Source organism: Pararge aegeria, chromosome 18, assembly GCF_905163445.1.
Source record: "Pararge aegeria chromosome 18, ilParAegt1.1, whole genome shotgun sequence".
Classification (NCBI taxonomy): domain Eukaryota; kingdom Metazoa; phylum Arthropoda; class Insecta; order Lepidoptera; family Nymphalidae; genus Pararge; species Pararge aegeria.
In genome coordinates, this window is record NC_053197.1 from 12,745,045 (window position 1) to 12,771,809 (window position 26,765).

At 35.2% G+C, this 26,765-nt stretch overlaps 1 protein-coding gene across 2 annotated transcripts in view; it reads right to left on the reverse strand.

The window, feature by feature from the left end:
- The window catches only part of LOC120631459 (inositol-trisphosphate 3-kinase A), a 118,598-nt gene that overhangs the window by 44,452 nt on the left and 47,381 nt on the right, over nucleotides 1-26,765 (reverse strand). The window contains exon 1 of one of the 2 annotated variants that reach the window (XM_039901062.1): nucleotides 19,191-19,996. The exons of the other annotated variant lie outside the window; for it this stretch is intronic. Within the exon in view, the coding sequence (XP_039756996.1) occupies nucleotides 19,191-19,697 (507 nt within the window). The 5' untranslated portion in view covers nucleotides 19,698-19,996. Of the gene's footprint in view, nucleotides 1-19,190; nucleotides 19,997-26,765 lie in introns of those variants that run through there. 2 annotated transcript variants of the gene reach the window in all.

A 26,765-nucleotide genomic window follows, 5' to 3' on the forward strand; every position in this document is an offset into this window, starting at 1 on the left:
TGATAGTTTGACTCAAATACAGCTTTTATTTACTATGATGCTCTATATATGTGCTCCGATCGTCACCAAACTTTTAAGGATTACTCGCCAGGTCAATCCTTAGATTCCCTGAAAGTTTAATTGAAATCGGTCCAGCCGTTTCGGAGCCTACACTTTCTCTTTTATATATATAGAAGAAAGAAGATGATTCGCGCTATATGTAGTGTATATTTCACGAGGACTTAGTATCTATGTCCATAGGATATTGACAACGGAAGAATTTAGACCTTTAGGATTAAGAACAAATTATGTTCACTATAAAATACAAAGTAAAAGTTTCTGCGTCAAGCTACTACAGTTTTGTCACGAAATGGCTATAAAAGCTATTTCTGTACTACCTGCCTACTTGCGAGGATAATATTATGATTTGCAACACCTCCGTTCGCCATCGCTGACGTATGGTGTGACGCAGGTAGTACTTATTGGGAGATAATTTTTTTTTATGGGGAAACTCTGGCTAACAGTGAAGTTTTATTTTGCTATTAGAGTCCCATTACCTAAAATGTAATGAAATGTGGATCAAAATCATGCTGCAAACATACTACTTTGTTGGGCTATTTTAATAGTGATAAACGGCTTCATATTTTTTGTCTTTCATTAGTAGGATGGATGGTACCGTCTCTAAGGTGTAGTATTTACCTTAAAAAGTTTTTAAACTTTGCTTTTCATTATTCTTTGTCCAATTTAAAGTTATAAACGAACAGAAAAACATTTAATCTATTTTAGTTTTTTTAATATTTCAGATAGAATTCCAAAAAATAGACGTTTACTCATTTTGTTTAAAGCGATTCTGTGGGCCAAACGAAAGAGCACCCAAAGGCAATGGCAGCTAAACGGCTAGTAACACTGAGAATGCGAAGTGAAACGCAAGTTACAATTTTTTTCCCTTTCTCGTGTCAACTAGATTGGATGATTTGCCTTAGTTGTCACAAAATGTATCCAATATAAAAAGAAATAGATAGTGGCGGGAATTCTCAATAAGTGCTTAAACTTAATGTGCTAGTGGTCTAAAAAATTATTAAAAAATTATAAAAAGTTTATAAAAGTGGTAAAGACAATTCGTGTCTGGTCAACCATAGGGTATACCATCCTACTTTATGTCATTGGTCAACCACTTGGACATAATTTCCAAGACTTGGGCCCCAATTCTACTAATTCAGGTCTTCATCACAACAGTGGCGCGCATAGAGGGTATGCACAGTGTATACAGATGATATAAAATGAAGAAAATCTCAAGTACGAGTTATAAAAAACTTAAGGATAGACATTGTAAGAGTTATAAAAAGCCTACCCTTAAGTATTTATAACTCGTATTGGGGATTTTCTTCACTGCATCACTGCATCACAATGATCCAAAGTCAATGAACACGTGGGTCTCGATACAACAAACGTACCGTTCATTAACCTTTAAAACATTACAATTATTTTAGCTACGTCATGGTATTAACAAAAAAACATTATAACTACGATTTTTTGTCCTAACACAAAGTCCTGATTCAAAGATAATAAGAGTTTGCGCATTTGTACTGGTGGGCAGTAATAATTAGTGAATTTTGTTGATTTAAAAGCTCTTTTTGATTCATTTAGCTAACTTTATAAAAAACAGTTTGTACAATAACTGGCTGCATAAATCATAAGTGACGCAATATATAATTGAGAGCGTGAGAGTATTGGTGAAGCTTTTTGTGACAGAGCTCGTTCGGGGAAAAACTGCCACCTTGCTTATTCCTGCAGCTATACAGTATTGTCGCAATGATATGTTCAAGTCTGAAAAGCGTGGTTGCCGGTGTAATTACAGGTGCATTCGGCTTAACGCCACAGGGCGCTACGTCGGAGAGAATTTTCTTTGCATACCATTAATTTTATTTTTTTATTTATTTAAACTCTTTATTTGTAAACCACTACACAGTTAGGAAAATAAAGGATGAATAGAGAGAAACACAAAGACTGGAGTAGAATACAAATGCGGCCTTATTGCTTAAAAGCATGCGAAGTGATGCCCTGTTTATATTACCTATATTTCAATGCGGATTATAATAACACCATCTCAACAACAAACAAAATTAGATCTCGCGAATCTCTCCGTGAAAAACTTACAGTAGCTTAGCTATATATTTATAATAATTTAATATTTGTAAAACCAAACATGAATCTTTATAGAAATAAAAGTGGATATAAAAAAATCGACGTACTAGAAACGGACATAAATTAGTGGCATATCGCCTTAAGAATGTGCCGAAAACCGAGATTAACATTACATAAGCTTAAAGGTTCGAGGTTACTATGTTATTGATATTTTTTTTAATGGCAATGGCCTGGAAGCAACCCGCCCCGCTTTCATCTCACACAAGATGTTTAATTCTTCTTCTCGGTAGAATCTGCCTTCTGAACCGGTGGTAGAGTCACAAACAGACGTACTTGACGTTTCACAAGTCTGTATCAGGCCAACTTAAATAAAATTAATTTTAAATTTGTTTTTTTTTATTTTCAACTTAGCTCTTATATATATTTGACTTATATAACCGTACAATATAACAGCATTTGGAGAAAAACAAACTGTTTAACACGCTCGTTACCAACTTTATAACCTGCAGACAATTAACGTAAGATTGTTAAACGCTGAACGCCCTCGATGTTAAAGTCGCTTGTTTTACGTGACTCACGCCTGCACTGAGCAATCGCACTGTTAACGGAATACCAAAATGCTGATGTGTATCAACAAACAAAAGCTTTATTTGTTTTTTTAATAAGCATACCTAAAAGTTAACTCTTATCTAATTGAACATTAAAATAGCACTTAACCTCATAGAAATAAGGTATATAATAAATACTTCTTTATATTATTTAAGTACTATATTATATTTGATTGCATATACTATATACCTATATCTTAGTTTTCATATAATATTTCTTAATCATACATAATTCTATATATGTATTAATATTTCATATGTACCTACTAATCGGTATATACCTATGCACATATAACCTTAAATTCAGATTTTTTTTTTCTAGTTGGATTACTACACGGCAGGTCTCCTTTCAGAATAAAAAGGATCTAGGCCACTAGGTATTCTCACGATAATTTTCTCCACTGCTGAAGCAATTGATTTTAATTGCATAAAACATATATACCTATACTCTATTTTTTAACTTTTCTTATTCCTCCTCCAGAAACAACCTTTTCATTACATTTTAGTGTAATCTGTATTTTGTCCTTTGTCTGGTACACATATATTAAATTGAAAAAGAAAAAAACAAATACTCGTATGTTGAAAAAAATAAAAACAAATGAAATGGGAAGAGATATTCTTTCTGAACGTGTGCTTTAATTATTTTTTTATATTTTAAAAGTAACAGACAAATTGTTTACATAATAAGACATGAAAGGAAAAATGGAGTGTAGGTATATGTCAGGTATATGTATGTAGAACTTTCCTCTTTTCTACACCTGTGTCTTCAAAGTCATTGGTTGATTGGCTGAATGAATTACTGAAGTATTGATGAATATAAATGGTAAGTATACGCTGTGCTTGTTTGATATAGTTTCACATTATTATTATCAGCCAGACGTTAAAATTGAATTCAATAGCCTCTCGACATTAAAATTTGTGGACGCTTCGGATCGGGGACATCCTGTTACATTATTTCGTCTGGTCCACATAGATTAAATAGGTTTCATTATGCAAGCGGCGTGTGTTGTGACAACGCGCCAGACAGGCGTCGCAGGTTATCAATGTCATGTGACGTTTCATAATTATCCTTATCAACTGCTTCAGACTTTTAGCCTTTTTCTCATAGTGCTATATTATCAAGCAAGAATAAACTTTTCGCTTTCGCTCATGCTTCACACTAACACTGAACTGGTAAAGTATAGCCAAGCAAGCGACGAAATTTTTGACGAAGTTTCTTGCGACTGGAACACATGTATGGAAATGTACCGAGCATGACACGCGGCCACCCGTATATTTATCCACATCGCGCAACAATTGTAGTACCTAGAGCTGTTTGTGACAGCTGTTCCGGTGAAGTACTACAACTATTCTTATTTCTGCTGCCTGACTGGAATGCTGTATTCCGTTCTGAAGTGCGTGGCGGTGGGTGCCGGTGTGATTACAGGTACATGAGGCTTAACAAGGTTGATGGATATATCAGCGTGGTGGACTATGACCTAAACCCTCCTCATGTATAGGAAACCCGTGCTCTGCAGTGGGCAGGTAATGGGCTGATATGTGATATGATGATGCTGATGCTCTACGAAGTTTTGCTCTGAAGTGTTGCTTACTAGAGTCGCCATCTGCTTGGTCCATCCCGTAGACATCACGTTAGCTATTAAGCAGCAAGCTATTTATTTTTTGAATTTGGTGATAGGTAGTAAACAACGAATTATTAACATTGTAGACAATTTACAAAATTGTAAATAATTTACATAATTGTAAACAATTTACAAAATTGGAAACATTGTAAAATGTCAATCTCGTGTGGATTTGCCTAATATAATAATAATAATAATATATAAATTTATTAACCAAAATTCACAAGTAGACTTAAAACTATTATGGTGTAATCATAAATTCTTACGAATTTTACCGTACACCATCGTGCCGTCGACAAAAGGTAACATCTAAAGAAATTAATTAACACCCACCTACTTACTACATCAATCAAGATATTCCATATAAATAAAATTCCCTCAATATAATTAGGTAGATACATCGGAAGTTTAAAATTGGTAGTAGGTAGGCAGGTGGTAGATACTATAAAAATATTTTAATATTAACTAACAATCTTATTTAAACCTTTATCCTATTACTTTATTGGTAATGGTAACTATTACTATTTAATTGTGCGATTCATTATTTCTTTAATCCTTTTTCACCACCCCACGAAGGTCTTTCAAAATGAATCCTATAAGCACATTACAATCCGAGACTGCAGCATCCTTAGGTGATGTGAAAATATGTTTGCTCCTAACTTCACGCCCTAACTAAGCCAACCAATCAACTTGATTTCTAGGCTGGAAATAGTTTTTGTTTTTTTTTTTTTTTTTTCGGATTGTGTGTAGCTGATTAACCCTAATGATTTTAACAGCGTAACGCGGGCTTGTTGGCGAGTCTCGGAATGGGGCTCTGCCAGGAAGAGTTTGAAGAGCCCTAGGGCTCGAAGAAGCGAAGGGATCGTCAGCCTGAGGGCGCCTCATGTGAGGCCGAACCTCGGCTCAGGCGACGATTGGAGTGAAAGGGTTACGGACGGTGATTAATCCGCACGCTTCCGAGAACGTGGTGCGAGCCCACGTCCGGTTGACGTTAGAAGTCGGGGACCTCGTCTTCGCCGGCGAAGACGCTGTGCATAGGTTGATTGTGTGTTCTGATAGGGAGCATTGTCAGTAGTAATCTGATCGTCAGGGTCGTGATGGAAATAGTTGAAACGTCGAGTAACATAGGCTACTTCTTTCGCAGGAAAACAAACGGAAATCAAAAATCGTAACGAACAAAGAACGTGGGCAACACTAGTTTTTAATAAGATATTTTAAAGAAAAAAAACAGCATTAAATTTTTTTTATAATTTTTATTAGTGTCTTTACCTACACTTGGAGGAAATAACAATTTAAATTATTAGTGAAACAAAAAAAAATCGGAATCGACAGGGTTTGAACCTGCGATTCTCTTACAATCGCGGCCTAAAAATACGTTTAAGAATCAGTATCTCTTCTAAAATTACAGTTTCACGACTGGTGGGTCGCGTTTACGATACTACGCCTTAAAAATTACAATTACGACCATGTTTGATCGTATCTAACAGCAAAGCAGCGTTTTATTTATAACTTATTTTTTTACCAACCTGTAGGTTTCCTGCGACTTCTTTTTATATTTTTCTTTTATTACTACAATAACTTAGGCATTGAACAGATCAATACATGTGATGGGGTTCTGGCTTGTCGATAAAGCTAAAGCTTTTTAATATTTAAGTTTAGTCATAGAGTTTTTCTTAGGCCTAGACTAGTAGAGTTTTAAAAAAGTTAACGTTGCCTGGATGAGATCGCAACAGAGTGCTAAAACCGCCTCTATGAACTACTTCTGTCGTTGTGTTTCTATTTTTGTTTTATTTTCTTAACTTGTATTTTTTTTAATTCCACTACAAATTAGCCCTTGACTGCTATCTCTAAGTAATAAGTAAGTGGTGATGCAGTCTAATATGGTAGTGGGCTAACCTGTTTGTGAGTATGGTAGTCATACTAATCGCGACATTGCACCGGCACCACGCTTGGCACGTCTTTGCCGGTAGGGTGGTAACTAGCCGCAGCTAAAATCTCCCACCAGACAAGGTTCAGTGGCTTGCATACGTAGATTATAAATACATTTAATAAATTAGAGGTTGTGTAAACGATTCGAAGCCCTCAAATTTTCCAGAACTCAAAGAAAAATCATTTTTCTTTATATTATTTAACAAGCTAGAGTCAGGGAGGGACACATTGGAAACGTTTTCGTGTAAAAATAAATGCAATGTTGTTTCCAAACGCACTGCCTGAGAAAAAACCCTACAACAAACTCGGGTGAGTGTTCCTTACGTTATCACACAGTTTAACTTAAAAACTCAGCCGAAGAGTAAGTGGGTACCTAGTTATTCAGACACGCCCAAGTTAAAGGTACTTTGGTTTATTAATGATCGTTTTTATGTAAGTACAGACTTTATTATTATATAACACTTAGATAAATAACATAGATTTTATCTGGCATCTAGATTTTAATCTAGGAATTTCATATTGCGTTAGGTGCGCAACCGGTATCAGAGGTAACTAAAAGGTACGGTTGCAGTTGATATATAGGTACCTATAAGTTAAAAGTACAAAAAATATTATTAGGGTTCCGGAGTTGTAAAGAAAATCCCTGTTGTATTATGAAAATTTAGCTTAATTTGCTTTTCTCCGTGAAAAGCCGGTGAATCTGTATGACGTAATTTATAATAACTTCAATCTTTATACTCCTCGCAACAACAACTTTGAAATAATTTGCTAAGCAATTTTTCATTGTGAAGTCAACATCTCCTGCGGATGCTTCGGCGTTGGAGCGAATCGAGCGTAAATAGTTCATCAAAGATCTATTTGGTGTGGAGTATAAAGATTGAAGATATTATAAATTACATCGTAAATATTCTTTCTGTTTTTCGCACAGTGTAGCAAATTAAGCTTAATTTTCATAATATATCATGGTATTCTGCAAAGAATCGCCTGCTTCTATCTAAAGGATATCTGGTTATGCGAATCTTTGTATTCGATAATGTACCTATATGTAATAGCTATCAATTGCTTAAAAGCCTCTACGAGGTTTTCCGTTCGGGGTATGGGTTTAATCGCTACCATTTTAGACTGCATTATCAGTAACCATCTATTGAGATTGCAGTCTTTTGAAACGTCAAGTCAGACTGTTTGTAGTGACTCTACCACCGGTTCGGAAGGCAGATTCTACTGAGAAGAGCCGGCAAGAAACTCAGCAGACTGCTCTTTTCCAACATGATTTCATAGTTTAACAATCTTTAGAATTTTTCTGTTTTGTGAGAGATGAGAGCGGAGTGGCCTGCTTCCAGGCAGCCTTGTCGTTAAGGAATCAAATCTTGGTAGCTCTTAAAATATTGGTACCTGCTATGTTAAATATTGCTATACCTATAAGGTACCTATAGTAATTTGCGATAATCAACACAAATTGCATGGCTATTAGTCATCCTTTATTTGCTTAAGTGTCACAGTGTAAGTAAATACAACGCAATAGTCGAAATGAAACTAAGCGATTTCACATTAAATACAATTAGATGACGTCAAAAATTAAATCGAATGCGTCAGTCGAATCAAATCCGTTCTCAAAATCATTACACAAGTTGATGAATAACGCGTAATAATGAGGTGTGCTTATAACGAACATAAACCGCAAATACATAGGTAATTTATACCTACCTTGTTGTAGAAATATTAATTGTTCTGAGACATTGTAGTAAGTATACAACGTTTAACGGAATCACGAAACACTGTCGAAGGTTGCATAAGTATATTTCATATCACCCTTTTCTTCATTTGTTTTTCCATACGAACTAATTCGGAACATTATAAGTGTTTACTTATGACAACCCTATTGAAGATGAAAGACCGACCCGCGCATAGTACCTACGCTACGCGACGCGTACCTAATAAAGTGACAGGAGTCAGTTGATTTTACTTCTGCATGCGCTCTTAGGGCTGTATCTGATTTCTTTCTGTAAAATCTATGGCAATGGTTTTCTCAAAAACTTTTAGCGTTTCGGTTCCACAGATAAGTTTCAGAGACAAAGTAAGTAGAGTAGAGTAAATAATGTATCTACCTCTGAAGCCTATGAAGTTTTATTTCGGTTTTTATTTACACGTTGTATAGTTATTGTACAAATATTCCACTAGGATGTGTCTTCTGTCATTTTTAGGGTACTGATAAAGTGAAAATGCCTTAACTCTTAGGAGAAATTAAGAGCAATTATTAGGGAAGACGCCTGTGCCCATTAAGGGGACACTAGTAGAATGGCAAAAACTTCTTCATAAAGTGCCTGTTCGAAGGTCGTGAACTTTGGACATAACAGCTCTGAATAGTGACCGAGTTTAGGGGTTTTAAGCCAGGACTCTTCTCTTTCTAATGTCTCTTTTGTATCTTGCCCTGGATGAACTGTAGAAGATTATTCTTAGAACCATGAAGCATATGAGCCCAATACAATAACTTCCAAAAAATCTCTCTTTTTCCCCACGCGCTGCAATACTGTTTAATTTTTAACTCTATGTTTCCAGAATCCGTATCTTATACTTAATATTTAGAGCTGAAGAGTTTGTTTTTTTACTGGAACGTGATGATCTTAGGAACTAATGGTCCGAATGGAAAAATACTTTCAGTGTTGGATAGTTTATTTATCGAGGAAGGCTATATGTATGTACATACATGTATGGCAAAGTTGTTCTTCTTTCAAAGTTTGAAAAAAAAGTCCAGGCTAGCATATGTCTATGTTTTAAGGTGAAACGTTCCAGCTCAACGTCCTGGGATAATCCGACCAGAAAAAAAATCACTCATGGAATAATTTAATAAAAGTTTAATTTCGTAGGTTACTCATTAAAATAGTGTTCGTTCGTTCGTTAAAACTTCTACGAGTATTATACCCTACTTTTGTCCCAAATAATTCTAAGAATATACCTTTAGTCCTTTAGTGTAGGTAAATTTAAAGGTATTTTACTAGTCAAATATACCTTTAAATTTACCTACTACAATTTTGATGAAAGATACGGTAACATGATTCCCACTTGAGCTTCGTATTTCGCGGTCGTTAACTCTGGTTATTTCGTAAACTTGAAAACGAGCACACTTTCGAATATAATAAAATAAATTATAATATTAGTTACACTATGTAATAGAGAAGATATAATCTGAGTCTTAGGTATCAGTTTACTAACTGCCCGTAAGTTCTTTATAAATAATAAGTTTGTCACCGTGAGAATCTCCATACAATACAAGCATGTACAACGGTAGTCAAAACCACGGAAGTTAGCTATTAAGCCTGATTACGTATAACATACTCACATACATAATAACACGTATTCATACATGACCCACGTAATAACCGATTGTATGCATAACAAGCCATTATTTAAATGTAAATTGTAATCTGATATTCAAACTATAGTTAGGCTTTCTGGAAAATCGACCTTAGGCTCTTGTCCCACTGCTAGCGATGAGTGAGAAACGTGTAGAGCCAAAACTAGAAACAAGTTGGCCAGAAACTAGAATCGGCTGTATAGTCATCATTAACACCCCGTTCGAACCTACACGAAACATGTCTCGTCCGAGAATAAGAAAGGTTTAGGTTATAGTGGACTTCACAAGCCTTTGTATACATTATGTAGAACTCTCAGGCATGCAGATATTCTCACGATGTTTCCCCTCACCTTTAAAGAAAGTGAAGAAAGAAACCAGAATCGGCTGTATAGTCATCATTAACACCCCGTTAGAACCTACACGAAACATGTCTCCTCCGAGAATAAGAAAGGTTTAGGTTATAGTGGACTTCACAAGCCTTTGTGTATTGTATTATGTAGAACTCTCAGGCATGCAGATTTTCTCACGATGTTACCCCTCACCTTTAAAGAAAGTAAGGAAAGAAATTTATTTACTCTTACACTTTAGAAAAGTTTAGGTGCGAACTGAGATTCGAACTCTCTCCCCCGAAAGTGATACCGAAGCCCTAACCAGTATGCTATCCAGTGTCGACTACGAAGCAAGTATGCCGAACCTCTGGTGTAACCGATCCAGTAAACAAACTTAAGCCGTACTTTTAACCTACTTACTAAATTGAAATTTACTATAGTTAAACTAAAAAAACTTTTAAACCTTTTTACTATAGTAAACCTAACGTAATAAATCTTTTGAAATATTGTAAGATCATAAAACAAATAATATTAATAATAATAATAATAAAATCGTTTATTTGGGAAAAAAAACAACACATAGCAATTAACATATAAAGTACACGTTACACAAAACATATCAATGACAACTTAAACTATATAAAAAAAAAGAAAGGATCTTAAAATTAGGTAACACAATAAACTTAAATAAGCTACTGACACTGACACATCTGTGGTGTTGTTTCTCCCAAGCAATCTACATATTATTAATTGCAATTTTTTTTAGACTTTTTTTTTTTTTATCGATGTGTTCGAACGTACAATGAAGAAATAGACACTCGTATATTCATTTAGATTTTACAGACGATGTATTAAGTAGCAAAATTGTCTCTTTAATTGGTGAAATCCACAAGGCAGTTCTCATTAGTCAAGGTAAAAAAATCTTAGTTTAAAGAAACCACGACGTTGAAGTCGCAGACATCAGCTAATAGGTATTGATGCAATGAAGAGTTTGTATTGTTTGTATATTTATTTAAATGCGAAAATATCAGGAGCTACTAGATATGATATAATAAATATTTATTGCTTTAGATCGCCAATGTGTTGAGGAAGGTTAGAGGTCATACAACACACGATATGAGTTACGACTTATACTTAGTACGGATAAAACCGTTGAACACCGCTAACTGTAGATATAAACTCCCGATTTTGCTGCGTTTGGCTTAGCCTGGTATTAATTTCCGTTCCTTTTGAAATTCAGATAGTGTAACGAATAAGACGTCAGCCAGTGCACCGACCACAGATTATAGATAGACAATTTGTCAAAGCCAATCCGCCATGTTGTCGTACCTCACCGCCATGCCAAAAATGCCGCCATTATGGTTTGGTACGTCAAGCTAGCCAAAGCCCGCCATTTTTTTGAAAAGTATAAAAATATTTTGTTGTACCAATATTGTTTTATTTGCGTATCCGTTAAAATAGCATATAATTAAAGTTACTGTGTTTCTACTTAATATTTTTGCAGCAGATACATAGTGCTTCTTCTTAGACAAGCACGCATTTGGAACCTTCGTAGCTTTAGTTTTAAGTATACAAAATTATTTATCGCCATCACTACTCACTGCTATGTAAACATTTTGTATATAATCATCGCATCAAAAGTGCCATTTATGTGCCTTTTTGAAATATTTTACTTTGACGTATGATGTGAACGTTAAGACAGCGCACGCGGTTTAAACAGCTCTGTAAGATTTTATCTTCCAGCTTCTAAAAGTATAGCTGATTAAAACTTTTAAGATTAAAATAATTATAATAATTAGTTTTTATCTATTATAAAACAAATAAATAAAAACTTTTTTGTAAATATTAGTATAGATTTGTAAAGAAAAAAATTAATTAATCGATAAGTCGGTCAATTATTTACTCCATATTAACCTTGACAGGTTCCTTTCCCTACATACCTATTGGTTGACAACACTGATCACAGTGCCGTTTAAAATTATACTCGCATTCATTCATAAGATTTTATAATAATACTAGCTCATGCCCGCCAACTTACGTGTGTGGAATTTCTTGCCACAGAAACGCCTGTGATTCGCAACCTTGAGGGTTGCCGGCTTGTGAGACATAATCCAATACTAAAAATGTTATAAATTTTAAAATGGATATACAAAATTCGGAAGTAACAGGATTTGAACCCACGACTCACTGGCAATCGCAGCCCGAGCGTTTTCCCACTAAGCTCAGCTCCCATTACGCTGATGTAAATAAAAACTTGGTGGAAACACCGTAGATGGAAGTGGAGCAAAAACATTTTCTTTGGTTTACTTTTATTCATATAGTCCACTAAAGTCACCGACTATGCCTACTTCTAAAAATTTGATCTTCTCTGAAAGTTAAAACAGGTGTTTTAATCAGTAAACTTTTTCTCGCTCCTAGATTCAAAAATGAAAAGACGTATAAATTAATAAACATCCAGTTTTACCCCTAACTTTTGTGGTGAAATTGTTATCAGTATTTTAAGGTTAAGACTCAGTTGTCTGTCCGTCCATCAGGTAGAGAATCATTTTATGTATGTACTCGTTAGTTTCACGATTATTATTTTACATAAATAGTATCAGAAATTTGCCAAAAAAAGAAACGATAATCCACTTGTCAAGTAAAAGTTGCGCAAGTGACCTTGTTATTTCGTTCAATATTATTTCCAAATAATAATCAGGGCCTTATCTGCTTTTCGTTATTTCCACTTGTAAGACACTTTTATCATCACCAAAAAAAAATTATACAGATGGTACAGGAATACCATTATCTTCAAAGCTTTACTACTTTCCTAATCTTAAAACAGTTTTGAACATCACTAACGTGAGAGCAAAATAAAATGTACTTAAATGTTATTTGAAGTCTCAAATTCGTCCAAACTTCTACAGCATGAAATAAAAAAAAGAATTTGAGAGTTTGTCTTTAATTATGGTGACTAGGTATAGATTTATTCTTTAAGGACACGAATTCTATATAAATTTTAGTACTATGCAGCAATTCTTTAATAGCGCAGATTCTGCATCAATTCTGGGAAATAGGTCGTTAGATGTGGCGCGACCTTAAGTTAAAGCGAGATTTGAAGGTTCTTTTTTTGTTACTCTCACTGACGCACGGCAATAAAAAGTTTAATTAATTATGTTCTTCCATCAATAGTCAATACGAGTGTAAAAAGATTAATTGAATTTGTCGACTGTGGCCGGTTCTTTATATCAAATCGAGAGATCTATCGGTGTAGCTTTTTACTGTTACTCGTGTCATTAGGGTTCTGAACTAGCAGAGACGGTTTTTTTATTAATTTGTCTATGCGCTTTATTTTTTCACCACAATAAAAGTAAGCGTATCAACAACAAAAGCAGAATCTTATAGAATAAGGATTTAAAAGGCGGCGTTCTCGCTTAGTAGCGATGTCTGCCAGCAATCTTAGGCATTTCAGTGTCTTGTGCTAGAAACAAATTGAATACAATATTAAATCAACCTTGACCTGCTGAGACACTGTTGGTGTCCAGTTGCTTCTACTTGCCAAACACGGGTTGCCAATCAAAATGTATTCGGTGTGAGCAATTATATAACTATTCCATACAGTATAGTTTAGTATTGTAATAAAACTAAACTCTGTATACACAAACAACATTAAAAAACAGTATAACAGTAGTAACCTGTGTCACACACAGAACACCAACTTACAAAAGCCCCGAACCTATCCAAGAGTGTGTCTAGTGGCCGTTACCGGACACAACAACGCATCATCAATTCAACCAATTGACACCCACTGCTGGTCTTTCAATAACTTGCACATAGGTCTTTTGTATGGAGTTCCACAATCAACGGCCCTGGGCCGCTTGCCTCCAGCGGCTCCCAGCGACTCGCCTGATGTCGTCTGTCCACCTCGTTGGGGGCCATTCCAGTACCCAATGTCCATCGGTTCTCCGAGCTATGTGCCCTGCCCATTACCACTTACCGCACGGTTCGCAGACTTTAGTCTTCAGGCACTGAGGGATTTTGCGCGAGAAATTTTCCCAAACGCTGCTCAGTCCCGTTGGATTCGGCGGTTTACTTCTTTCTCGAAATTGCAGAAGCAGTATAGTAACATATTAATTAATGCATGAATTGCACTGTTCTGTAACAGTGTCCTGTGTTGGCACACAAAAAGTGTCTACAGATGCACAGCGCCTAACCAAAATGTAATAAATACATTGCGAAAGGTTGGCGACTTTATGAAACGCCATCATCGGCATTAATATGATAGGTCCGGTCCCCACGTTTGCGATTACGTCTTAATCTTGCGTTATTGTTTGATCTGGACACGCCAACACGTGGTGTATGGATATTTTGAAGTATGCGATGCCCACGCGCTAGTGCACTCACATTCCTTGCATTGTTCATAGCAGACATAACATTACAAAATATAACATAATATTAACACTACGCTGTGTATTTCTGCCTCTTTTTTACGCCTTTATAATATGATTCCTAAGGTAATTTTGGACCTACCAATGCATAAGTTTAAAGAATGTGTTAAAACACATTTATTACAGCGAGGTTATTATACAATTGATGAGTTTCTTAATGACAAGGTTGCTTGGAAGCATTCGGCTCCGCTTTCATCTCTCACAAGATAGAAAAATGAATGTTAAAATGTAAATTTTTGATGTTGGAAAAGAGCAACTGCTGAGTTTCTTGCCGGCTTCTTCTCGGTAGAATCTGCCTTCCGAACCGGTGGTAGAGTCACTACACACGGACAGACTTGACGTTTCAAAAGTGCTTGTATTTGGCCTACTTGAAGTAAATGAATTTTGAATTTTGCATTTTTTTGAATTTCTTTATGGCCGTATCACGTATAAATGAGTGTAGAGACTAAAATACTTTATCTCGACATTTTTCAAAAAGTAATCTAGCTAATTAAATCTAATTAATCGTTCCAATTATTCTGTAAGTAAATATTTACATTGATATCCTTTACGATACCCTAGACATTTTTAGTAAGAAAATTGTATCAGACTGAAAAGTTGGAGTTTGTTTGAAAATCCTAAATGAATCTACCAATTCACCTATCTTTATTGTAAATTTTAATTTTAATTTAATACTATTTACCACTCTGTCATTGTAGTTTACCTAGAATTTAATTATAATATTAGTATAGATATGGATTCCCAAAGAGTGTAATTTGCTTTTAGCTTTTATCCCCGGGACAAAGCAAGTAACGGGTTCTTGCTTTTTCGCGGAGATCTCAGATATTTCACGCAGATTTTTACTAAATACTAAAATAATTCGTAAAAACTCGAATCAAACTCGAATCAGTATTCATTGGATCTAGATCAAAGCAGCGATAATAAATAAACACAGGTCACAAGACAATAGTAACGAGTGAGATGCGTGCAAAAAGAGGTTACTGGAGCAGTTAGAGTGGGTAGGTAACGGTGAACGCACAGTAACTACGTCAGTACGCGGTGAAAGCCAAATGTGATCGACTGCCAACATTGGTTTATATGGAGAGCATTTTATTTATGTAGAGTTTTGGTATACCAAAAAAGTTGATATACAAAGCAACCTAGTAATCCATTCTACAATATTATACAATAGCTGTGGCCCGCGATCTTTAAATATAGATTAATAAATAAATATACTACGACAATACACACATCGCCATCTTGCCCCAAAGTAAGCGTAGCCCGTGTTATGGGTACTAAGATAGCTGATGAATATTTTTTTAAGAATATGATACACATAAATACTTATTATATACAGATAAACACCCAGTCACTGAAAAACATTCATGTTCATCACACAAACATTTTTTTCCAGTTGTGGGAATCGAACCCACAGCCTTTGACGCAGAAAGCAGGGTCGCTGCCGACTGCGCCAACCGGCTGTCAAATTCGGCTTTGACCGTGTTTATCAAGGTGTTCTAAGAATCCCATGGAATCCGTTGGTTTTCTAGGGATAAAAAGTCTGACCGCAATGCCAAAAATCAAGTTTATCAGCTGCATAGTCAGAACGTGAAGAAAAGGAAAACAAACAAACAAACACATTTTTGAATTTATACTATGATAGTAAGAAAGTAAGGATGTGAAAGTGTGACTTTTTTATTATCTATGGTCGGCCCAACCACTGCACTGATCGATCTTCTGACCAGAAGCGCGTACCTATACAGCTTACGTGTTGGAGATGGCATGGGCTTTTTATCCCAAAATGTACCAGGGTTACATAGCTTTTTTTAGGGGGGATTAAAAAAAAGGTCTGTTTACCTATACCCGGCACACCTAAATCGATTTTGGTAAAATTTTGCATGACTACGGACAGAGTTTTTTGCATTCGTGCAGGACTTCTATAACACTCATGTCGTTTGGTATATTTTTCCATGTTCTACCTTTGCCGCTAGCATCCATCATATTGACAAAATGGCGACAAAAGCATATTTTTGGCTCAATGTCCTTTGCGACTTATTTTACAATAAAATAGTTAAGTATACAATTAATTTGCTTCTTTTAGTCTAGTACTTGTAGTTAGTTGGTTTGACTACGGATCAAGAATTCCTAGGTTTAATTCTTAAGTCCACCCAAAAATTATTTGGTTTTAAATAAAAAAAAAACAATAAGTAGTTACTGGCCCAGTGTTAGAAAATCTTTCAAGTAAATCTTACATAGATTCCAGTCCAATAATGAAATGAGCAATTTTGGATCTGGATCACAGATCAGCGTTTTAGGAACTGAAGATAAAACATTAGCATTAAATTTTGTTTAATGTAGATTGCTATTTGGTACCAATCACTTATTTAAAATATAGCTACTTAAACAATAATAATTGACTCACAGTCAATATTAATATCAATGAATAATTTTCTTCGATTATTTGAATTAGAATGAAATAACTTAAACAAGGAAATTATAGGTCCTGTAATAAACAGAAAGGTAGCCAACAATAATCGAATTGAAAGTTATAAAACAATAGCACGTGACTCGTTTGACATAGGTTATGTTATAGCCGGTAAACTTTTAAAATAAACAAACCTGACCTTGATACAAACAAGAAGCCGTTTAAGAAGACATCATTGACATAGATGTTAACGTATGCAAACTTGGTTAGAAAGAATCTTGATAATTATACACGTAGAGTATGCTAACTTTGAAGGATAACCAGTATTCTAATAAAAAACTCGTCTTTGATACGACTAAGCCAATTGCCATTAATGTTCGTGTGGAATTATACCTAAATAGTTATTTTCGTTAAAAATTTAACTAGAAATAAATTAAAAGCCAATAATACGTTAGTTTCATGATTAACCTAAATACTTAGTATTAACTAATTAACTAAAAATCATGCAAGCTCGGGAACAAAGAGATATTATATGAAAAAAGGTAAGACTATTAAAATTAGATTATTGAAATATTGAATTATATCAAATTACTCTTAATTTCATTTCACATTAATAGCTCATTAGAAATAGAGCAAAATAAATATATGAAGAATTTTGAAGAAAAATTATGGAAATAACGATTATACATTTAGGATATATTGCTGCAAAATGTTCGTCGTTATAGTCTAAAATCAAGACTTTAACTCTGTCTCCCAAATCTTTAAATCCGTACGTAATTTCTTAAATAAAGTAGGTAAATTGTCAGATTCAAGCTATACAAAAATCTGTAATCTCCTGATTTCATTGAACTTATATTTGTTATGAGATAAGATAACCTTTTTAATATTTTTCTTTTATAATTTGCATACAGCAAAACTAGTATAAATTTTTGGATCATCATCATCATCAATCCCTACTAATATTATAAATGTCAATGTAAGTTTGTTTGTTACGCTTTCACGCAAAAACTACTTAACCGGTCCTCATGAAACTTTGTACACATATTCTTGGAAGTGTTAGAAGTAATATAGGATACTTTTTATTCCGAAATTAAGTTTGGTTACTTTGGGAGAGGGGATGAAAGTGTTTGACGATTTTACACCATAACTCCGACAAATTATAACCGATTTCAATAACTATTGTTGTACTATATAGGTTATAATATGTGTTTAATTTTGCCCAAACTGTGGTTGGAGATAGAGGACAGAACTCCTCAGCGAACAGCAGCAAACCCCTCATTTAAAGCTTAGCGATACTGGATACTTGAATTTTTTTTAGAACTACAATTAAATTTAATGCCACATCAAGAAACAAAATCAAACGCAGACGAAGTCGCGGGCAACAGCTAGTAGTCAATAATAGAGCTGCTGTACTATAACCTCTCCCAAAGGGAGGGTTTGCACATAATCACCACGCTGGGCAGGATTGGTGATCGCAGTAGTTCGTGGTAGTAGCAAAGAGGACGCTACTGTCCGTACTTTTTTAAATTACCTTTAGTCGCATCGTGCGAAATCCACGGGAAGAGAAGGGGTGGTGACAACTGTATTCTAATCTGCCGTCACTATATCGCACAACAGATCAACTCCTCGTAATTACATAACTAGGTCCTCATACCTATTATAGTTTGTTTCTTGCTTAAGCATTATCGGTATTAAACGCCAATATAATTTATTACCTATAATGCTATAAGCCAATTCAATAACTCAACTGCAGTAGTACATGAGCTGGTTTTTAATTATTATCAATCCACTTTTTCTTTCAACGGCCAATCACTACGGATTAAGTTTGTCTCTTAACTTTTTATCAAACGCTTTTAGCTAAGTAGACCTTTGCAAGTGTTTTTTTTATTTTATATCTTAAGAATGTTTATTAAATGTCGTCTTGAATCCAGAACTGCAGTAAATATAAAAGCAAATATTTAGGTATGTGCCAGAACTCTACTTGCGTTTTTATTCAAGTAAATTTTTGTTTTCAAGTAGGTATACAGGTGCATATCTACTACTAACTTTAAAACTAAAACTCACACCAAATTAACAAGTGTTTATTTTACCGAAAATGTAAGTCACGGGTGGGTGTAAAATTTGAATATTAGAATATTAATAAGTTATTTATTAAATACATTCCAAATTGAAGAACGTTTCGTAATATTAGCAAGTCTAATCGGCATTGTTAATTATTATGAATTCTTTCGTGCGAAATGTCAAATTTATTGTAGAAGGTAATTTATACTAAAATGTTGAGAACCTGTGAAAGATAACTTAGGTAACAACGGTGGAAATCCAACTGTATTAGCGTATATAATCTAAATTTATTCAGCGCAAACATTGAAGTAAGTAGGTAGATTATGTAAATTACCTTTTGTGTGGGACGCGGAGTTGGCGCAGGCTCGGGCGCATCGGAATCCCATTCTGAGCTAAGATCATCACTCGACGCTTCCGTATAGTCCTCGGACCAAGGAACTTCTAGCAAGGAACTCTTCATTTGATCGTAGCCAGGCGACATCGTTGGTGGACCATAACCAGGAGGTAATGGACTTGATGCTCTACAATCCTCGCAGTTACAAGGTTTAGGACCGAAGGTTTCTTTGCAAGGGTTATCTCCTCCAACACTTAGTTTCGATTTCCTTTTGGAATCGTGTTTTCTAGCGGCTCTTGGTGACAACTTGTTGTTGCATTGCGGTGGAATGTAATATCTGGTAGGTTCGGACGATCGTCTACCTGGATCCGGTACTTCTATCTTCACCGGGGTTAGCAAAGACATTTTCTTCGTCTGCTGCCTTTCCGAACTGGCTGGCCTATCGTCCTCCATGGTAAACCGTATGATGGGTATCGTGAAAGGAAAGGATTCGGGACACTCCGGCATTATTGTACGTAATATCACTGCACAAGCTTCCCGGCGGATTTCGGGGGAGGGGTCAACGACATTTTCGGTACACAGTTGAGGTTATTTGCACATTTTCGGCTGCTGCACGCATTTTAAGGGCGCGGGCGTCGGTAACGCGTGCGGCGCACGGACTGCGAGCCCGTAGCAGTCGACGGGTCGCATTACACAGAAGCATTAACTGTGAACGTTTATTTTGTACGCGGCATTCGAACGGAGATACGCAAATGATAGCAAAGGTTTGCGTTAACGTGAATGTAACTGGAGAGAGATACATTTTGTTCACGAACAAATGTTGAATTCACTGAAAGAAAAGAGACAAGGTACATTCGGTTGGATTTTATGTACTAAATAACAGGGATAAAAATATACACTTAAGATTTCCTTCCAGTATATACTACCTAGTATCAATAATTCAATAGCTTTATATACTCGGTTTTATATTTCTTTTATATCTTCTAAAATTATTCCGGTCTGTTTCAACAAAAGAAATTAAATCTTCCAATTACCATTCTCATCTTTCCTATCGTATCAATCCCTTAAAGAAAATCGACTTGCCAAAGCTCAATATAATACCCTATATGTAATACCCTATTTGTCTCGCATAGTATGGGTTTCTTTTTTAATATTTAATAATTGATTGACCAAGCAGATAGCCCACCTGATGGAAAACCATCGCCTATAAACATAGCAACACTTCAAAGGGAATGCAAGGGCCACATCATGCAAAGTGTTTCCCTGTGTCCAACGAGGCCTGCAGTTATAATGGCACCCATGCCCTTCAGACCGGAACACAGCATTGCATGGTGTTAGTACTTCCCCGGACGAGCTCTGGATGATAAAACAAAAAAAAATACACACAATGTCGACTTTCATTTCTCGAACTACATAAGATTCACACAACATTTCAACAACCATTTCATATCCTTAGGAATTGATTATCTCATAAATCCTTTCTCAGCTGATGTTTAAACATATAAACACCATCGATTTTCCAACTAACAATCCAGGGAAATAAAGCAAAAAGTAAGCTCTACAGACAACATATTAAGACTTATTCAGCTATTAATGCTATATATTTATAAAAAAACATCTCAATTACACTTGCTAAAATAACTTATTGTGCGATAGCGATACAAGAACTAACAGAATTTCTTTGAATGCGGAATGGTTCTTAATTCAAATCAAATTGCAATTGAGGGGCATTGAATCTCAGTAGAACATTACAACCCCGCTTCACCTTATGTACCAGTTATAATTGAAGGAATGAGTCTATTCATACCTACCTACCTATCCTACCTTTAGTGCTAAAGATAACGGGTCTTGTAATAAGACATAATCAAATGAGTAATGTAAAAAAATCCAAATTGACCTAAGCCTAATATAATAAATCACAGGGCGCAAACAAAGGAGATCTTCAAAAACACAATCGTATCTTAGAAAATACTATGTAAGGTACATACCACGATAATATTTTGGATTTGTCGATATTTCGACCCAGTTGCATGGATCGTGGTCACGACGGGACTGCGTAGGTACGAGATGTCAAGTTGGATGTCACGGGCAGAATCTGACTACCCGTTTTCGTGTTCTTATTGTGGGTATTTTACGAACTGTTCGACACACTACAGTGACAACGTCACTTTTAAATTTAGAAGCAGTTCGATGCTTTCTTGGTTTGCATAATTCTACCACTGGTTTCCACACACTTGCTAATTTAAAACCGTACTCACGATTGAAATTTTTGTGCTTCCGAATTTCAATCGCTTCACGAACTAGTCTTAGTTAAGAAATGTTGATTAACCACGAAAATCTTGGTTTAAAATCTTTAATTATTATGTATGGCTTCATCCAAGAATCATTTCACACAATCCGATCGGAGCAGTGCACAAACACGCTTAGGAAGTCCTTACATAACATCTGAAGTAAATATTTATATGTGACATTAACAGCTGGATACTTTGCTGTGCTATATTAAGACATTAAAGTTGACTTATAAGGTAAATTCAGCGTGTTTGGTATACCTATCGTGTATTGAATACCTACTTAATGCCGATGTGCCAGAAAATTATAGTTATCCACCGAAGTTACGAAATACTTTATTTTCTTCTTAGTTTAAGTTCGGGTTTCAGAAGTATTACAAAAATAGAATCCCGGGGCTTAGACCATGTTGCGGGACAATATATTTACTAACGAGGTACACTGACACATACAATATTAGAAATATATAGTAAGGGGTCACTGCTTTGTATAATACTTACCCACTTATTAGCTAAAACCTATTAATATGGAAATTCTTATAATATGTCCGACCAAACTAGATCCTAAAATTTAAGTATTTCTAAACCAGACTGGTAGTTCCAGCGATTTGCGCGTTAAACAAAAATACAAGCACTAGTTTTATTATTAGTATTATAAATATACAGTGGTTAGGACTTCGGCTTCGCTTCCTATTTCGAATTCCAGAACACTCTAACTTTTCTAAGTTATGTGCGTTTTAAAACATTAGAGCATGATGCTTCGACAGCGAAGGAAAACATTGTGACGTAACCTGCATGCTTGAGAGTTCTCCTTAATATTCTCAAAGGCGTGTGGAGTCCACCAATCCGCACTGGGACAGCATGGAGGACTACGGTCTTAGTCTCTCCTTACTGTGGGAGAAGACCCGTGACTTGTAGTGGGGCGGTAATGGGTCGATATGATGATAATTATATATGTATATATATATATATATACATATAGATTAACAGAGATAGATAAGATAAAATTAAGCATATTATTATAAGGTATATAAGCGTTATCAAACAATTACTGCCAAATAATAGGGCCCGAATCCCCTCTCAGTATCTCAAAGCATGTGCCCAAACAAGCTACCTTTTGGAGCTATTTTATCTCAGAAAATATCCCTAGGATTACCCGCGATGGTGCATCCACAGAATTAAGAACACAAATAACCCTCATTCAACAATTATTGCATGATGCATTGTGGCCAAAAACAGTGAAAACAATCCGTGCACGTTTCACTTTACACCCGCGGATTGTTGCTAGGTCACAAACTGTTACCAGTTTCTTCATTTTATGGTAAACGTTTAGAACATTAGAGGTTTGTTAATTACTTTCAACTGCTAAATGGAATAAAGTTACAAACAGTCTGTAAAGTTGGAGGTTCGAGAAACTCTCCGAAAGTGAAGTGGTTTTTGATGCTTCAATATTAGTCGTTTTCACGGTTTCTGAATGTTCTTAATTCTGTGATGAACCTGGATAGATGGGATACTTTTAGTCCAGGAATATATGTCCATTCGGGATTCTTCCTTGAAAGATGTCGTTGGCAGCAGGTAGTTTTCAATTTACTTTTGATTACATGTACCTATAATAATGTTAATATAATCGCATATGCCACTTTGGGAATACTTAGATATTATTTAAATTCACACCTAAAAAGGGGAAAGCTTGGGACTTTATACATATCTCTTTGTAGAAAATCCAACAACTGCCTCCAGAACTAGAAGTAATTAATGTATTTTTTCATATGTTATTGCTACATACTTGAACCTACTTGGGAAATTTATCTTTTCCCACTACATGAGATATTTCTCTCATAAAACGGCAATAGTCACCCGTAATGGCAAAAAACTTAAAAAAATTATGTGAATGGCCATTCGAAATGGTCAAATGCACTATTCTGTATAGTAATCACGTAATTATTGACTCTTGATGCCTCGAGGGATTACAAAATAACGATCTTATACCGGTAGTTTTATATATTAGTGTTGTATAAAGTCTTATTGACTGTATTTAATACACAAACCAGTAATACGTACGACGCGATGTAAGGCTGTTGCATAACAGCTCTTTCATAAATAAAGCGTAAAAGTGAGAAATTAATACTCTTTTTATCACCACTTTCTGATAAACGCATAATATAATAATTGGCTACAAAATAATTATACAAAGTCTAAGAAATAGTGGTTTGGTTTACTACAGTCTTTGTAACTATACAAAATGATAATAAGAAAAAGAAAAATCAGGAAGAATTTAAGTTTGTCAGCTGTAACCAGGTCACTTCTTAAGCCTCTTTATTTCTAAGGGCAGGTGCTTTTTAATTTGAACAATTAAATGCATGCCTGTGGGTTCTTTACGATGGTCTCAAAGGCGTGTGAAGTTTACAAAACCACACAAAAACCCTTCTCATTCCGAGAAGAGACCCGCAGGGTGATTACGAATCTCGCGACAGGCTAGCGACAGGCGTAAATCTTGCAATCACTGCTGTCAAACGTCACTTTTGTTTATTTATTGTATTGAAAAGTGACGTTTGACAGCAGTGATTGCAAGATTTACGCCTGTCACTAGCCTGTCGCGAGATACGTAATCACCGTGCCGTGCTTTTTAGTGGGCCGGTAATGGGTTGATAAAAATAAGTATTTTTCATATTTGAAAAAAAGTAAAAATATTAGTAATCTCTGGAGCCTAAAAAAATCTTGTGAGACATTTCACCGCAGTTGATTGCCTCGTCTGGTGGCTGAAGAGCCGGCTCATTTTTTTAAAATAAATTTATCATATTTAATATACCTACGTAAAATTAGTTATTCCTTTAAAGGAAGTTGTATAAACAATGAACTACCGGTTGAAAACTTAGAAAATGTTTGATGTTTCTACCAAACGCAATCTTATGGTAAAATCCTATTATAGTATCAAGGATAAGATTAAAGATTTAAAAGCTTGAATGAAATATTGCTCACTAGGTTACTTTTTACATAGTTTTAGGTGACAATCCGAGACGGTGATAGCAAAAAGAAAATCGGGCTATGTTTTTTTGTGGCCTGCTTCTTTGGCGCGTTTAGAACCTTCATAGCTTTAGTTTTCAGTTTACAAAGCTAGTTATCACCATCATCTCACAACCCTGTACAATTCAATATTTGAATAAATAAATATTTGACTTTGACTTTTTCTCACTATAAAGGTAGCATCAAACACGTCATTAATTAAAGCCAAATGAATAATACATTAAAGGTTATTAAGTTAATTGATTGGCATTGAGCTTCCCTTTCAAGATATAATTTTATGGGCATTTTGTCGCCTTTTTTAAAAGATGGACGTCATTTTTAAATACCTTTCTTTCCGGATATATTTTATCTTATTGTTTATTGTCGTTTAAAATATCAATTTGCCTGACAGTCAATGAAAAACTTTTTTACTTGTTACCACTTAATGAAATTTTGCTTAGCGACTTATAAATACCTATTCAAATTAGACTGGACTAATTACTAATAACAGCTAATAGATCCAATAAACTAAACATAACCACAGTAAAAAAACTAATGGGCGACTGAAAGAAAATGTTGGGCGACGTGCAGTGTAGGGTTCTGTTATAACATTGTGTAGAAGCCGATGTTTGTTTGTTGTGGAATATAAATATTAAAGAAATTTCTAAGTTTTCGCGGATTATGGCAAATTAATAAATGGGTCCACCATTCCGCACTGGGCCAGCCTGGTGAACTACAGCCTCAACAGAGCACGGGTCTCCTCCCACAATGAGAAGGTCATTGTGGGAGGAGACCCGTGCTCTGTAGTGGGCCGGTAATAGGTTGATGTGAAGAATTAATGTTGATTGTGCAATTTTATTCAAACCATGATATTCCAAACATCCAAATTGACATTAACTATTATCAAGAAAATAAATAACAAAACAAGGTATACAATTTAACGTAGAAAATATTTATTATATGTTACTTGTATTGATTTTTCTATCATTTTACATACTTTCATAAGCTTTTTTTTATTATTTACTAGTTTTACACGAGTAATATCCTCTCAGTCATTTAGATTAAATGTATACGACTCTTAGTACATTTTATAAATTGGACTAGTACTTGTTAGCCTGCTCGTTGGTCTACTATTACGTTGGTTACGTAACTAACCTAACCTATACAAAAACAAACATTGAGCTGGCAGTAACCAAATGTACCTACCTTTATCAAAAATTAGCACTTAAAAGAAAGGAGATATCTGAATAGAAAAAGGGTTTCCACGGACTCGCAATAATTTTTTAAAACATATTTGCTCCGCTACCTTCCAAGAAATAACAAAATACTATTTGTTTAGGTGGTTTTACTTTTAATAATTGTTTTAATTATTAAAAGCGTTAAAATTCAGAAAACATTTATACGTATTTCATTCGTAATTTTGCAGATATTTGAAAAGTGTATTTTGATCAAAGGCCATGTAAAGATTGTTTACCTGTTTATACCTTAGAAAAAAAATTAAATTACGTAAGCCAACAGAGTAAAGAATACGGCTTTATATAAACAGCAATTTTTTTTTTTCTAACAAGTTGTAGTCTGATTAGTCTAAAGGTGCTTGAATAAAAAGTTACTCTATTATTTTTTTTGCTACAAAGATGTATTGTTTAAATGTAATTACAGCTTGTGTGTGTTGTGCTTCAATAAAAGTTACCTTCAAAATAAGCCATTATGCTCAATCACATGATGAGCCAATGACGATTACTGTGCGAACATCCACATGACTGCCCGTAATCATTTCTCGTGCAGAAATCAATTAAAGATAGAAGTGGAATCCATTGAAGCAGCTAAGATTAATTGAATTTCTACGTATTAAACAACAACTCGCGAAGACTCGACTCAACGAGTCGCGAAGCTGATGTGGCAATGGGCAGGGCACATAGCTCCGAGAACCGATGGACGTTGGGTTCCCAAGGTGTTGGAATGGCACCGGTAAACGCAGCCTTGGTCGACCCCCACATCCATTTGGACAGACGACATCAAACGAGTCGCGGGAAGCCGCTGGAAACAATCGACCTAGAATCGTGGAGTTTGGAACGCCCCTGTATGTACCAGCAATGGACGTCAATCGGTTGATGAAGATATAAATAATCCAGATACATCATTATACTAAACTTAAGTAAGTATAGAATAAAGACGTATCTGGAATGGCTAGAGAGTCAAGGAAAAGTAAAAAGTACAAGGATACAGAAGGGATCATCGTCATCATTATCCTCAACCCATAACTGATTGGTAGACTTCACACCCCCTT